Source organism: Littorina saxatilis, linkage group LG12, assembly GCF_037325665.1.
Source record: "Littorina saxatilis isolate snail1 linkage group LG12, US_GU_Lsax_2.0, whole genome shotgun sequence".
Taxonomy (NCBI): Eukaryota; Metazoa; Mollusca; class Gastropoda; order Littorinimorpha; family Littorinidae; genus Littorina; species Littorina saxatilis.
The window spans coordinates 52,273,953-52,289,256 of NC_090256.1; the positions used below are offsets into that span (position 1 = coordinate 52,273,953).

At 45.7% G+C, this 15,304-nt stretch overlaps 1 protein-coding gene across 1 annotated transcript in view; it reads right to left on the reverse strand.

Annotated features, from left to right (window-relative positions):
* The window catches only part of LOC138982213 (fibroblast growth factor 18-like), a 60,937-nt gene that overhangs the window by 12,316 nt on the left and 33,317 nt on the right, over window positions 1–15,304 (reverse strand). The window contains exon 3 of the mRNA XM_070355438.1: window positions 9,228–9,334. Within this exon, the coding sequence (XP_070211539.1) occupies window positions 9,228–9,334 (107 nt within the window). The remainder of the gene's footprint in view (window positions 1–9,227; window positions 9,335–15,304) is intronic.

The following is a 15,304-nucleotide window of genomic DNA, read 5'->3' on the forward strand; positions in this document are numbered from 1 at the left end:
GTCTAAGCTGACATGGTGTTACAGTTCTCCAGATCACCTTGTTGTTGTTTGTTTGTTTGTTTGCTTAACGCACAGCCGACTACGAAGGGCCATATCAGGGCTGTGCTGCTTTGACATATAACGTGCGCTACACACAAGACAGAAGTCGCAGCACATGGTTTCATGTCTCACCCAGTCACATTATTCTGACACCGGACCAACCAGTCCTAGCACTAACCGCATAATGCCAGACGCCAGGCGGAGCAGCCACTAGATTGCCAATTTTAAAGTTTTAGGTATGATCCGGCCGGGGTTCGAACCCACGACCTCCCGATCACGGGGCGGACGCCTTACCCCTAGGCCACCGTGCCGGTTCCAGATCACCGCTAATCCCCAAGGCTTTATAACCCCAGCAGGCGTACCTGGGCGTTACATTTTCTCAGTGTATCCCCCATCGTCTCCGTTTCCTCTGGTTCTCTGGCTGTTTTGATTATTAGCATCAGTATTGTTGCTGTTATTAAGATTATTATTTAAGATAAATTTAAGGCGCTTACGTTGTGTATTGTTGCTGTTATTAAGATGACTATATTTAAGACTGTAAGGCGCTTAGAACTATTTTAGGATTTGCGCCCTATAAATACCCTTATTATTATTATTATTATTATTATTATTATTATTATTATTATTATTATTATTATTATTATTATTATTATCAGTATGTGTACTTCCTCCCACACATTTGTTCGTCTTAGTTACAAATACCAAGGGCCAGGGCCGCACCACATTTTCAACAACAACAAATAAAATGAAGTATAAAAGCCGAAACTGGTGGGCAGGGGGGAGAGGTAGCGGTGGATGGAAGTGAATTATATTTGGAGAGAGAGAGAGAGAGAGAGAGAGAGAGAGAGAGAGAGAGAGAGAGAGAGAGAGAGAGAGAGAGAGAGAGAGAGAGAGAGTCAGAGAGAGGGTGAAAGACACTTACACGGACAGACAGGCGGACAGGGACAGACAGACCAAAACACAAGAAGCTCCAACTCTGTCCTTCTGACTAACATACTTTAATTAGTTTGCCAAAATGTGACGATCCAAAGGCGAACAAGTGCACTACGCATTTTGTTAGTGTCGTAACCAAACACCATCATGATAGCAGAGTTCACGTGCGCAGGGATTGACCTGAAGAGAAACTGTGACAGGTGCGAAGAGAACCCGACGCCCAAGTGTGCAATGAGACACGGCCAGCTACATTTCAAGCCATCATGATACATGTTCTGTGCCTCACAATGCTTCAGAACTGATGCATACAGTGACGGTATCATCCACATCCAGTAAAAACATATATATTCATATACAGAAGAGAACTTTTGTTTTGTTCTGTTTTGGGGGGTTGTTTCTTTAAAAAACAAACAAACGTTGCATGTTGTTTCTTAAAAAAAAAAAAAAAAATCCACACAACTTGCATGTTGCACGTTGTTTTTTATGACCATTCTTTGTCAGTTTTATCGACCACACTTCTATACTAATAATGGGGTCCGGTTAATTAATAATTGCTTGTTTTCCAGCAAGTGCCACGTGTTTTTTTTTAATAAACTTTATTCTAAATTGTCAACGAGGCAAACTTCCGTCAAAATGAAACTGTAGCCATAAATACTATTGCCGCCACATTCCTTGCAGCAAAGATATTACTTTTCTTTGGTGTGTGTGTGTCTCTAATCTCAAAACCACATCCATAACGGCGTGTGTACGTACAAGAAAACGTGCGTCAGTTTGGGGGATACTCTTTCTGACAGCTGACACCATGCAGCGACCTACTATGCAGAGAATGACATGGCGTTTGGGTGTACTCCCTATACCCCACCCCATACATACACACCCGTCCTTTACAACATCGGTCCTCCAACTTGACCTTCTCCCCCACCCCTTTACTTGTGTATCTTCCATCCTCCTCCCGCCCCTCCAACTCTTACCAGAGAAATACCTTCTTCTCTGGCATATTCATCATCTCGACCGACACACCTTCTACCCCCAACATCTCAGCCCCCCCCCCCCCCTCTCCCTTAACTTTAGTGTATCCACCCGCTACTCTATCTTCTTCCTTCCCCCTCCCCCTCCCCCCTCCCATCCCCTTCCGTCTATCCCTAGCAGGGTTGTACCTCCTTCTCTCGCGTCGAATGTCGGGCTCGCACGGCCCCCGCGACATTTAAAGACTTAAACAAATCCGACGACAAATGAAGGGTTGGATCGATGACAGACTGGGAGGGGTATCAGGTGTTGGTGGCTGTCGCCAAGAACCGCCCTGCAATACGGGGCACGTCCCCCCGCTATCCTCCGTCAGTGCAGACGGAAAAACACATTCGGAATGGTATATTGAGAGGATACTTGAGATCTCTAGTCCGTATCCTCCGTGAGTACGTATAGTCCTTGCCGTAAAGAGATTGCGGAGAAGAAAAAAAACACAACATATTCTGAAGAACTGTATTCACCAACAGAATTCTCTCTCATGCAGCAGGTCCCCTTAACCTCAGTCAATGCAGGAGGAAAAACAGAATGCTGCTAATGAGCATTGAGGTCCATACCGTCTGTCTTTATTCTTTTCTTTACATATAGTTTTAAAGGGGGGGGTCGGTGGGGGGTGGGGGGGACTTACACAGTTATCATCAATATTCCGTAAGCACATCTCTAGTGGCCTACGCTTCACGGAAGTTAAACGCCAATGTCCGAACAAACCGAAATTTAACAGATCTATGCCATTCTAATTTTACTTGGATTATCATCCATTTCATAACACCCTCCCTTACAATTATTTCCAACCAATAAAAGCACGTTTGATTTTGTGGCTTGTTCCAGCACTCTCCCTACCAATATCTGCCCTTGTCCACGTCAAAAGACATGAAAGCGAATATATCACGAGGACAGGGCGGGACTGATACAAAATGACATTGGGCAGGTTGACTGTGCATTCAGTAGCACACCTGTCTAGGGCGACAAGCGTGTGTTAAGAAAGGCAACGGGCCTTGACGGTTGTTGTTCAGGTTCTCAAAGCAGCTGTTTACAAAATAAAGGGGTCAACGGCGATGCAGAAGGTGGTTCAAGTGTCATAAATTATGTGACGTGAAGGATTTGTGGGCAAGTTTGGCTTTCGACGCAAGACCATCTTTACCACATTTTTAATGTCCTTTCTCAAACTCTTTAAATGCAGACACTGTCTTTATTCTATTTGTACGGACATTTGTCAAACTCTGTATGATTTAACGCGAAAGTTGCATTTTATATGTCGCTTGTCAAACTATATCTTTCACCCCGAACGAATTCTTTTACTGCATTTCAGTATAGTGTCTTTGGGCCAACTTAACTTTTTTTCTTATCATCATCATCATCATCATCATCATCATCATCATCATCATCATCATCATCATCCCTATCACCATCATCACCATCATCATCCTAATCATCATCATCCTACTCATCATCATCATCATCATCAACGTCATCACCAACACCACCACGTCACAATGTCCACGTCATCATCACCACCACCACCATTTTCGTCACCATCACACCACCACAGCCAAAGTTTCAAAAGAAACAAATGGGTTTAGTCAGCGCCTAAGCCACCACAACACCATGACGCAAAATGTACAAGGACAACTAAAGCCGAGCACATTATTTTCGTAACCGCCAAGCGATCCAACGCCTTGCTCTGCCCGAGCGGGTTTGTTAACAATATGGCTGGCGCAGTCGTCACAAAAGACTTTGACGCTTGAACATCATAATTACAGCGTATCAGGGGCGTTGGATAAAATAGGACAGTGCAGGAAAGATTCCAAAGAAAACAAGATGGTTGCTGTGACATCGTCAAAAACCTACATACTCAAGCAGTTAGTTATATTAAGTTTAGCTTATGCCTTTGCAGGGGCAGGGTCAAAAACACTACGGCCCCGCCGGAGCATAATGAAAAAGCACTACTACAGCGCGGACAGGTGTGATATACAGCGGACAGTTGATGAGACATTCTTCAGATTCCTCTCTTAACGTTTTTTTTTATTTTTATTTTGTTTAGGCCTGCGACGTTTGCAGTTTGGGGTTAAAAGGACAGCTGAATTGGAGACGGGAGAGTTTCTTTTACTGTAGTTCTCTCAGCCCACCTAGGGGGCACGGCCGTAATGTATGGAATGAATATAATTATTGCTAGAAATCTACGACACCGCTTGAATTTCGTACGGTCTGACGGCAGATTGTGATTATAGGCTACTGTTAAAGGCAGCAATTTCTCTAGTTGCCTTCCTTCCTTTCACTGTGTATGCCCCCGATTTCTCTTTCAGTCTTTCAGTGACACGCGTACAGCCTGATTTAGGAACATGTAACCAGACACTTACAGTGAAGCATAACCAGTCATGCCAGTACTTCATCCCCCCTCCCCATTTTGTTTTACAATGTGTGTATAGTGAAGCTATATTTGAAGACCTCACATATCTAAGACAATCTGGCCTTTGAAAGGAGGGGGTCTGACAATGGAGGTCAATTTATTGATTCTGAGAACTACAAAACCTGAGAAAATAAGATCGTATAAGGGAGAAGTCTGTGTGTGGGGGGGGGGGGGGAGCTTGAAGAGGGGTTCAGCTGTATGTGCACGACACGGCTTATATTAGTGTCGCAACTTTATTTTACAGCGAGTGTCAGGAGTATGGCGATTATTAGCTGCAGCCCAGCGATGAATGGCCAGCATACAGGTTTCTAAACCCCACCCTGTCAAAATACTCTACATCCCAAGCAGTGTTGTGCGCGACTGCCTTCGGGCACAATGTCAACGCTTTCATTCCTATTTATACCTAGGTTTTTCTTTTTCATCCTCCAAACAAAGCAGGCTTAAAAGACAGGAGGGGTTTGCGAGTCCCCTCCCCCGCCCCCCCCCCCCCCCCCCCCCCCCGCGCCCTAGTACCCTTCCAAGCACGTAGCTAGCAAGGTGATTGCGATTCATAAACACCTTGCAATATATCATATTTGAGCCAGTGCGCTTCGCTCCAGTTGCAGCGACGATTCTTTCACTCTGCAGTTTCTGTGCAACAGTCGCCCCAAATCCTCTAGTCTAGTCAGCTATGTCCTCCCTTTCACACAAAACAAATCTGCAGGAAGATACATGTACCGCTTTAAATTGTTGTCCGGTACAGAACTCCCCATGGGCGGAATATGTTCTGGCAAAAGGACAGGCCGGTGTCACGAAATTTTCTTTCGCCAAAATATTTTTTCTCCCCCACGAACACGTTTCACTCATTTTTGTACCAAAAACAATTCTTATGCAAAACCATCCTCTGACTACGGGTTAGGGGTAAGTTTGGGAATGGGTTAGGTATGTAAACAGTTTTAAAATGCGTCAATTTCTGGCGATGTTTGTGAACGAAGATTTCGGGTATGTCTTAATCGAATTCCTGCGGACGGCGTCGATTGAATTGTTAGTTCACAAACATCGCCAGAAATTGACGCATTTTAAAACTGTTTACATACCTAACCCATTCCCAAACTTACCCCTAACCCGAAGTCAGAGGATGATTTTGCAGAAGAATTGTTTTTGGTACAAAAATGAGTGAAACGTGTTGGTGGGGGAGAAAACATATTTCGGCGAAAGAAAATTTCGTGACACAGGCATGCCAGTAACGCATACAACGAAAACCCCAAGACTTTCAACGTTACAGTACAGTACAGCCATTTTACTTACTCCACAATAATGTACTACAGTGGGTCTCCTATTTTTAGACCCCCCATCCCCTTCTCCAATCCCCCCCCCCCCCCTTCAGATTTTCAGTATACATCGTTTGGACCCCCTTTTTAAGACTCACTCCCTTTCAAGGCCTAATTCCTTAGACTTCAGGCCTTCTTAAAGAAGCTGTTGTACAAGCAGACGATACCCCTTTAAGATTGAAGTTCCATACAGCCGACTAAGCCGGACCCGTTCGTTCGAAGTGAAGACTGAGCCGAAAAAGAACGGGAGCTAAGCTGGGACATTCTTGATGCCGTTCGCAAGGTACTGGGCGTGCGTTGCAAAGAATCAACGATCATTGCAGTGCTGAAAAGATTCAATGCGCCTCACCGATAATATTTCGTTTGGAGCAATAAACAAGTTTGTGTCTGAATGGGTGAACTTGAAGCCTTTTCCGTTCCCGGCTGATTGTTTGGACCCTGGAAATGCTTGTCACTGATAAAAGCGGCATGTCTCAATGGACCTTTTTACATGTGCTTAGAACACCCATGCCGAAGGAAGGAATATGGGCCGGGGTGGAGGTGGCTTCAGTGAGAGAGAGATGGGGAGAGAATTGAATTGAATTGAACCTTATTTAACAATACGCCTTTTCTTACAATCTGTCCTTGGGACGCACAGACACACAAGAGAGAGAAAGAGAGAGAGAGACAGAGAGAGAGAGAGAGAGAGAGAGAAAGAGAGAGAGAGAGAGAGAGAGAGAGAGAGAGAGAGAGAGAGAGAAAGAGAGTGAGAGAGAGCTAGAGAAAGAGCTAGAGAGAGAGAGAGAGAGAGAGAGAGAGAGAGGGATGGATAGAGAGAGAGACTGGGAAAAAGAGGGGAGCGAGAGAGAGAGGGGGGAGAGAGAGAGAGAGCTAGAGAGAGAGAGAGATGGAGAGAGAGAGAGGGAGAGAGGGGAGCGAGAGAGAGAGAGAGTTAGAGGGAGAGAGATCTAGAGCTAGAGAGGGAGAGAGAAAAAGAGAGAGAAAGAGAATGAGAGAGAGAGAGATGGATAGAGAGAGAAAGGGAGAGAGGGGAGCAAGAGAGAGAGGGGGAGAGAGAGATAGAGCGAGAGATGGATAGAGAGATTGGTGTCACCTTAAAAAAAAGGAGAAACAAGAAGAGCAAACGCTCGATCGAGTCACTTTCGCAGTTCTGAATATTATATGAGGCATCAGATGGACAGGAAGAAATTGCTATTCACAACACAATGAGTCACGTTCACATAAAATTTGAGCCCGGTCACTTTTATAGTTTCCGAGAAAAGCCCAACGTTAAGTTGTGTGTTGCCGAACAGAAAAGGCTAGTTATCTCCCTTGTTTTTCTGATAACGTTCGTAAAAGGCTACAGATGTAAATACTTTGATGTAAAGAATAATCCTACAAAGTTTCAATCACATCCGATGAACTTTGTCAAAGATATAAAATGTCTAATTTTTCCTTTGACGCTGACCTGTGACCTTGAAAAAGGTCAAAGGTCAACGAAACCATCGTTAAAGTGTAGAGGTCATTGGAGGTCACGACTAAACAAAATATGAGCCCGATCGCTTTGATAGTTTCCGAGAAAAGTCCAACGTTAAGGTGGTGTCTACGGACGGCCGGACGGCCGGCCGGACAGACTAACACTGACCGATTACATAGAGTCACTTTTTCTCAAGTGACTCAAAAACAACAACTTCACCTTCTCCTCTGTCTTCTCTTTCCCTCTCTTTCTTACCGTTGAGCCTGATTTTATGCTTTACTGATCTTTATCTCCGATCCAATTAAACCACACGCTCACTATGGACGCTAAATCTCTCCTATCTCCCCGCCAGTCTACTGTACTAAACAAATTCTGGGTGCGCTACTGAAACCGTGTCAGCATGATATGCCACTAGCATGTTCTTTGAAGTCGTTTTTTTTAAACAGTCACCACCCCCTAACTCCCCCTTCCCTCACCCAACTAATGTTTCTGAAAACACGGGTGGAGAGTGCCGGACCTCCAAAGGGATAAAACTCCTGTAATCACGGGCGATAATCCAGTGATAAGTGTCTGGGCGAAGCGACACGGGTCTCATTTACTAGTCAAATGATAGCTAGCCCTTCCTACAGTTCTGCGGATATCTGTCACAAGATCCACGAACGGAAACTTTCCAACAGTAATTATGACAGAAAGAGAGACAGCCGCCAGAAAACCCAAGCACATACCGGTCTTTCTTCTCTAGCATTTTTAAACAAGGATTAAAGGTGTTGCATAATTTTCCAGTAAGACTTCTCTTCTTCTTCCTTTTGATGCACAATTTTGTATGTGTGTGTAAAAGAGAACCCATAACAGACCCCTCAAGCAATGACATCTGTATGTGTGTGTAAAAGAGAACCCATAACAGACCCCTCAAGCAATGACATCTGTGTGTGTGTGTAAAAGAGAACCCATAACAGACCCCTCAAGCAATGACATCTGTGTGCATCAAGAGGTGGATACCATCGGGCAACTTCCGTATCAGCAAAATAAGATGGACGTAGCCAGACGAGCAGCAAGAAACGGACACCAACGAACAACTTCCGTAGCGGGACGATCAACGGACATCTACGGAACAGCTTCCATAACAGTCGGAGCTATTGCGCTTTGTGATGTATTTCCCTTTTATACGACTACTCGTGGTACTGCCAACGGACTAGGCATTGCTCGGAAACTCATATAGCAGGGAAACGAACCCAAGATCGCAAAACGCAGCAAAAACAGTCAATTCTCTCTTAACTTCGTGTTGTGGGCAACGAGACCAGGGCTGAAGGGGCACGAAGCGAAAGTGGGTGCCAACCTAACAGATGAGAACAAACCGCGGGGCCTGATTCGTTGAAATTACAACACATCTCAATTTCAACCAATCCAACACCGCTGTTGGCTCTCACCGGGTTGGCACCTTAGCCCAGGCCACTTCGCCTCCAGGGAAGGGCACTCTGGCAGACCACTTCCCCACCAAAGAGTGGATTAAGACTTGAACCCGTTACGCTAAGCCGTTAAGTAGCGGCCAGCCGCGACACGGACCCTTGACCACAGCCTGTTTGAACAATGACTTGTAATGGCGTAAAATACCGGAGGTCATGACTCGGTGCCTGGCATGGCCTGGACCTCGTTGGGTCACCGTGACCTAGTGAGTCTGTTTCTGAACGAGCGAAACGCAACGCTAGATTTGATTGTGCCTTGCAAAAGAGTTTTGTCGTCTAAATTTGCTTCTCTTCTTCTACTTCTATGTGTTGCTCCATGGTTCATTCTCTTTGTCTGTTTTTTTTCCGACCGAGTGTAAGGTTTTCACTGAACCATATTCTGTGAACTATTCTGATGTTTGTCTGAATCGATATTCAGAGGGGTGCCAGTTAAGTGCAATAATTATACCAGAAGAGAGCACAAAATACATCGCTACAAGACACATTTTCATATGATTCGAAGCAATATCGGCCTACACCCGAATACATAATAACAAACACATCAGTCAAGAGAAAGAGAAACGCCAGAAACAAATGTTTAACATTGATGAACTTACCCGCAGTATCAAGCGCCCTCTTCTGTTGAAGCAGAGGTATTTCGCCACTCTATCTCCTTTGATGTGGATCAAGCCTGAGTGTCCCACTGATTCAAACCACAGCTTAGCTGTGGACAAACATCAGAGTGACTCTTTCAGTATACACAATGGGGATGATGGTAGTTGTGATGCCAATGCTGATGAAAACGATGAAAAAGAATGATAAGAACAACAACAACGACGTTGACGATGACGACGACGATGATGATGATGATGATGATGATAATGATTGATGATGATGATGATGATGATGATGATGATGACGACGACGACGACGACGATGATGATGATGAAAGAGTAAGGACAGCCATCACACTAACCGCACTGGCACTCGTTCCACACCAAAACAGGACAACCACACACAATTTGGGACAGCAGCGTTAAGCCTTTAAATAATTCAAACACAGAAACCGTCTCCATGTTCAGCGTAACTTACGAAACTCAGTACCGACAAGAGAGACGGAAAAAGTAAAGACAGGCAAAGGAAGAAGCGGTTGCTGTCACGAAGATAAAAGAAGAAGGCGTTTCAACATGGCGCCTGTCAAAGCACGGACATCGCGAGACAAGGGATCTTTAAGTAGGGCTGCAGAGAACAAGGCCACGTTACACGATGCTATCTTGCAAAAGCGGATGTTACGTCAAAGACCCGACGTGGTAGAGGTGCTGGTTAACACGACCAAAAGACAGCACTGGGTCACCGAGACGACGCCAAGGTAATATGGGATACATTGCACTTGCATTGCACTGCCCTACATTTTTGTGGTGTATGTTTCAAGTCTTTGTCAATTAGTAGCCTTTTTCTCTGCCTCTGTCTCTGTCTGTCTGTCTGTCTGTCTGTCTGTCTGAGTCTTCCTCGCCGCCTGTTTCTCTTTATAGCTGGTTATCTGTTTGACTGTCTTTGCTCTGTGTAAATCTACCCTTGGAGTTCTCTGTCTCGTTTTCGGGCTGTTTCTGTTGAAGTCTCTCTCTCCTCCCTCCCTCGCTCCCTCCCATTCTCTCCGAGTCTCGAACAGTGTTTCACCCTTGTATCTTCTCTTGTATTTGTTTCTTTGTCTCATGTTGTAACAAAGCACTGAAAGGGTTCTCATGCTCCCAAAAGACTGAAGGTTAATTATTGGCGGGGGGGGGGGGGGGGGGGGGGGGGGGATGCTGTGGCTGCAACATACCTGCACGTACGCACACTGACACAGACAGTCGGGGGACAAGGCCAGGGTAGCCCGGGGGTGGTGGAGGGGGGGGGGGCGGGGGTCCGGTGGGGCTGCTTCAAACCTTTAAAACGCCCGTGAGACAGAGAGACTGATGGGCAGGCAGGCAGGCAGGCAGGCAGGCAGGCAGGCAGGCAACCAGACAGACAGTTCGACAGTCCAACAGACACTGTCTGCGTAAGAAAAATGTAAAAAAAAGTCTAACGATGCAGGAGCAGTAAAATCTCTCTCTCTCTCTCTCTCTCTCTCTCTCTCTCTCTCTCTCTCTTGTTGTCTCTCTCTCTCTGTCTCTGTCTCTCTGTCTGTCTGTCTCTCTCTCTGTCTGTCTCTCTCTCTCTCTCTCTCTCTCTCTCTCTCTCTCTCTCTCTCTCTCTCTCCCTCTTTTTTTGTTTTTTGTTTTTGTAGACCGTCGAGAACCACCCACAACTTACGACCTAGGGATCACCAAGCGTCAGTCAGCAGACACCATAGTCTTACTGGGGACGCCAGCCTCGCAGACACACGCCACGCAGGCGGGGCAGCTTGACGGGAAGACGGAACGTGAACAAAATATATGTCCACAATACACTATATACTCTTCTACAGCACTGGCGTGAACTTTTTTGTGTGTCTCCTTAAATTGTTTTAAATTTTTTTAGTGAATACACATTACACGCGGAGGAACGATTTTGGGCCAAGACAGAAACGTGCCTGATTTTTTAACGTTTATGAAAACCGTGAGTGTTGCCTTTAAAACATTTTGTCTTTTTACTGTATACACACTGTAAATAAAGCCACGGTTACACGGGTAGAAATTCGGGACACAGATACTGAGAAAGGTGTCCAGCGATTCACATGGAAAGTAGTGGGTGGCATTTTGTGAACGTTCCGGAACGCCGTGGATGTTGCAACGTAGGTGAGACGCAGACATCTGTTCATACACAGACGAAGGCGGACATGAAGTAAGCAAATATTTGAGAAAGATTAACAGCATCGTCTACAAATACAAAGCTGTCTATTTGTGCAAGATTTGCTTTTATTACTGGAGTTCTAAAAATGGCACAGGGGAATTCAACGCGCAAGGCCACCTGCTCGCCAAAATAGGGGCATTAGCGTAAGAGTCCATATACGTGCTTTTCCAACAAAAGCAACGCTTATAGGTTAAAATGCCAGCGAGGTCACAAAAATGTCATACTTAGTTCCACCAAAAGCTGTTTTAATCGCTCTGCATCTGGAACAAATGTGCCCGTTGCTTTTTGATGCTTGTACTTACTCATTAGCCATCATTCTAAATGACGAAATGTCGACATGCCAATCCTAATTTAAAAATCACTTCTGTGTCCTTTTGATTTGGAGTTCTTTTGTTCTGAAATAATCAGGATTTTGAACGGTCAAATACCATGCCAATCCTAATCCAAAGGTCACTTCCTGGTCTTGTATAATTATAAGCCTAGTTCATTCATAATGGATTTCTTTGTGCAGAATTTCGATTACATTTTTTTTAAACTACGCGGGGTCTGAACTCATTATTTTGTTTCCCACACAATCAAAATCTAATTCTGTGAGTACCAGCAGCTGTCCTCACTAATTTCTTTAAAGACAAAGGAGGAGTGACGAGTTAACTAACTATAGGGTCTTTAGAAAAATAGCGATGACGCTCGGCAACCCTTTCGTCAGTGAATGACGCGCACGAAGTAGTGTTTTTGGATTTCCAGTATTTCTCCAGCCATCGTGGCCTCTCTACCTGCGCGCATAAGCTGGAAAAAAAACCCACATGTAAGTTGTCGTGCAACCTTTCGGCATAAAACAATAGGCCAAGTGACAACTATCATTTGTCTTGTTACGGGCCCGACAAGAAGGGAAAAGTCGGATGCAAGGAAGTAGGCTAACGTCAAAACGGTTATGCAGTTTGACAGCTAAAAACGGTCTGCAGAGATAAAACTGCATTACACCCTTAATACCCTTTTATATGGGGCGTTTTGCGCATCATTGTCACGTCGGAAATGATCACACACCGGGGGGGGGGGGGGGAGAGGGGAGAGAGAGAGAGAGAGAGAGAGAGTGAGAGAGTGAGAGAGAGAGAGAGAGAGAGAGAGAGAGAGAGAGAGAGAGAGAGAGTTCGTCAAAGTCAAGACTTAATCCTTGCATATACATGAACCCTAGAGGTTCTAAATTGTGGCACTAACAGATCTATGCAAACTTCCTTTTGTTGGCAGAATTGTGTCTGTTTCACTGAGCAGGCGAGCACACGCACGCACAGACACACACACACACGCGCGCGCGCGCACATGGTTTTCATGTATGCCTGGTGTCTATGTCTGCCCGCCCCCCGTCCATCCTTTACCCCCGTCATCAGCACACACACACACACACACACACACACACACACACACACACACACACACACACACACACACACACACACACACACACACACACAAAATACGACACCTGATTTCTTACGTTTCCCGGGCTGAGGTGCACGAGAAAGTTACCAACCGGGTGGGAGCCAGCCGCGGTGTAGGATTGGTTGAAATTGAGATTTGTTGTGATTTCAACGATTTTTTTGTTTTGAAAGAGTACATCCCGAAACGAAACAATGCATCCCTTCCTACTCCTCCTCCTCTTCCTCCCCATAACCATCATCATTAGCAACATCAGCAGAGGATAGATAACAAGAAACAAGTCCAGAGACGGACCTCAACCAGCTCGTTTCATCAATGACCCGGCAGCATTGAGTCTCACGGGCCGGGCCGGAATGGCCGTGTGTGTTTGCTCCCAGGGGTCTCTCTCCATTCTCTAGTCGTGTTCACCATAAATTGTGCAGGCAAAACGCATTGTTCGCCTGACAGGCGCTTCAACTCCTTGACCGCATTCATAACGTGTGCCATGAGGTCTCCGAGCTGCCCTTTTACTTCTATCTGTTTCTGTCTGTGTCACTGTCGCTGTCGCTCTCTCTTGGTCTCTGTCTCTATTTCTCTCAGACTCTGTCTGTCTGTCTGTCTGTCTGTCTGTCTGTCTGTCTGTCTGTCTGTCTGTCTGTCTCTCTCTCTCTCTCTCTCTCTCTCTTTCTCTCACACACACAACCCTCGGAAATAAAGACATTTTGTCTTGTCTTGTCTCTTTCACCTGTCTGTCTCTCTGTCTGTCTGTCTGTCTGTCTCTCTCTCTCTCTCTCTCTCTCTCTCTCTCTCTCTCTCTCTCTCTCTCTTTCTCTCACACACACAACCCTCGGAAATAAAGACATTTTGTCTTGTCTTGTCTCTTTCACCTGTCTGTCTGTCTGTCTGTCTGTCTGTCTGTCTGTCTGTCTGTCTGTCTGTCTGTCTGTCTCTCTCTCTCTCTCTCTCTCTCTCTCTCTCTCTCTCTCTCTCTCACACACACAACCCTCGGAAATAAAGACATTTTGTCTTGTCTTGTCTCTTTCACCTGTCTGTCTGTATGACTCTCTCTCCCTCCATATCTCTTCATCCCTCTTTGTTTCTCTCTCTCTCTCTCTCTCTGTCTCTCTCTCTCTCTTTTTCTCTCTCTCTCCCGCTCTCTCTCTCTCTCTCCCTCTCGATCTCTCTCTCCCCGGCCCTTGCCATTAGGTCACTGGGCAGTCCCTCATCCCCCCTTCCCTCTCTGTCTCCCCTTCTCTCTCTCTCTTGGTCTCTATCTATATTTGCACTTCTTGGGTTGGGGGAGGTGGTGGGGGCAGTAATGAAGAGGGATGCATTCCATGCAGCAATTATTTGCGCGTGTCAGCACTGACATCTCGCCTGATACAGACTTCGCCACCTCGGATGACACCCGCCTGCCACACACCTTCCAACAATTGTCTTTCTCCTTTATTGTTTGTCCTACATTTGACAGGCTTCACTATGACCTGAATCTTAACAGCCAAGTACAAGTTGCGCAAACAGACTTGACGTGAACGAAACTCTCCGTACTTGACGTTCGTGAAATTCCCTGTACCTGATGTTGCTCCGACGGCACGAAAACGCTTTGTGACTTAAATTGCCATCAAGTTCTGGGTTCCCTTGTTAAACACGCCGCGACTTCCTCGAGTCTCTCAGCTTGATTGACACTGACTGTGCCCTGGTAATTTATCGGCCACCCTTCAAGACTTTCACTCCAAACAAGAAAAGAATCCCAAATTGAATTTCTTTTATGCCTAAGCTGGAAAGTATTTCGAGAGCTATCCGCAAGCAGGTGGTACCTGGCGTATAAAACACGAAAAGACATGCACCTTTTTGGCAGACGACCCTCACATTTATAATGTTGGAATGCTTGCTTAAATGGACGTGGCTTGTACCCATGACATTCCTTCCCAGTGACATTCATCTGTTGTGTTAACACAAAAGGACATGCAACTTTCTGGTACGGGATCCTAAGATTTACACTTTAGGAAGCTCACTCAAATAGACGTCAAATGGACGACGGCGCCATTTTACACTGACATTTATCTTGGTGTAACGGGCGCAGTGGCGTGGTGGTAAGACGTTGGCCTCCTTATCGGGAGGTCGTGAGTTCGAATCCCGGTCGCTGCCGCCTGGTGGGTTAAGAGTGGAGAATTTTCCGATCTCCCAGTTCAATTCATGTGTAGACCTGCTAGTGACTTAACCCCCTTCGTGTGTACACGCAAGCACAAGACCAAGTGCGCACGGAAAAGATCATGTAATCCATGTCAGAGATCGGTGGGTTATAGCTACACGAAAATACCCAGGATGCCTCCCCCGAAATCGGCGTATGCTGCCTGAATGGCGGGGTAAAAACGGTCATACACGTAAAAATCCACTCGTGCTAAAAACATGAGTGAACGTGGGAGTCTAAGCCCATGGAAGAAGAAGAAGAAGGAGAAGGAGAAGGAGA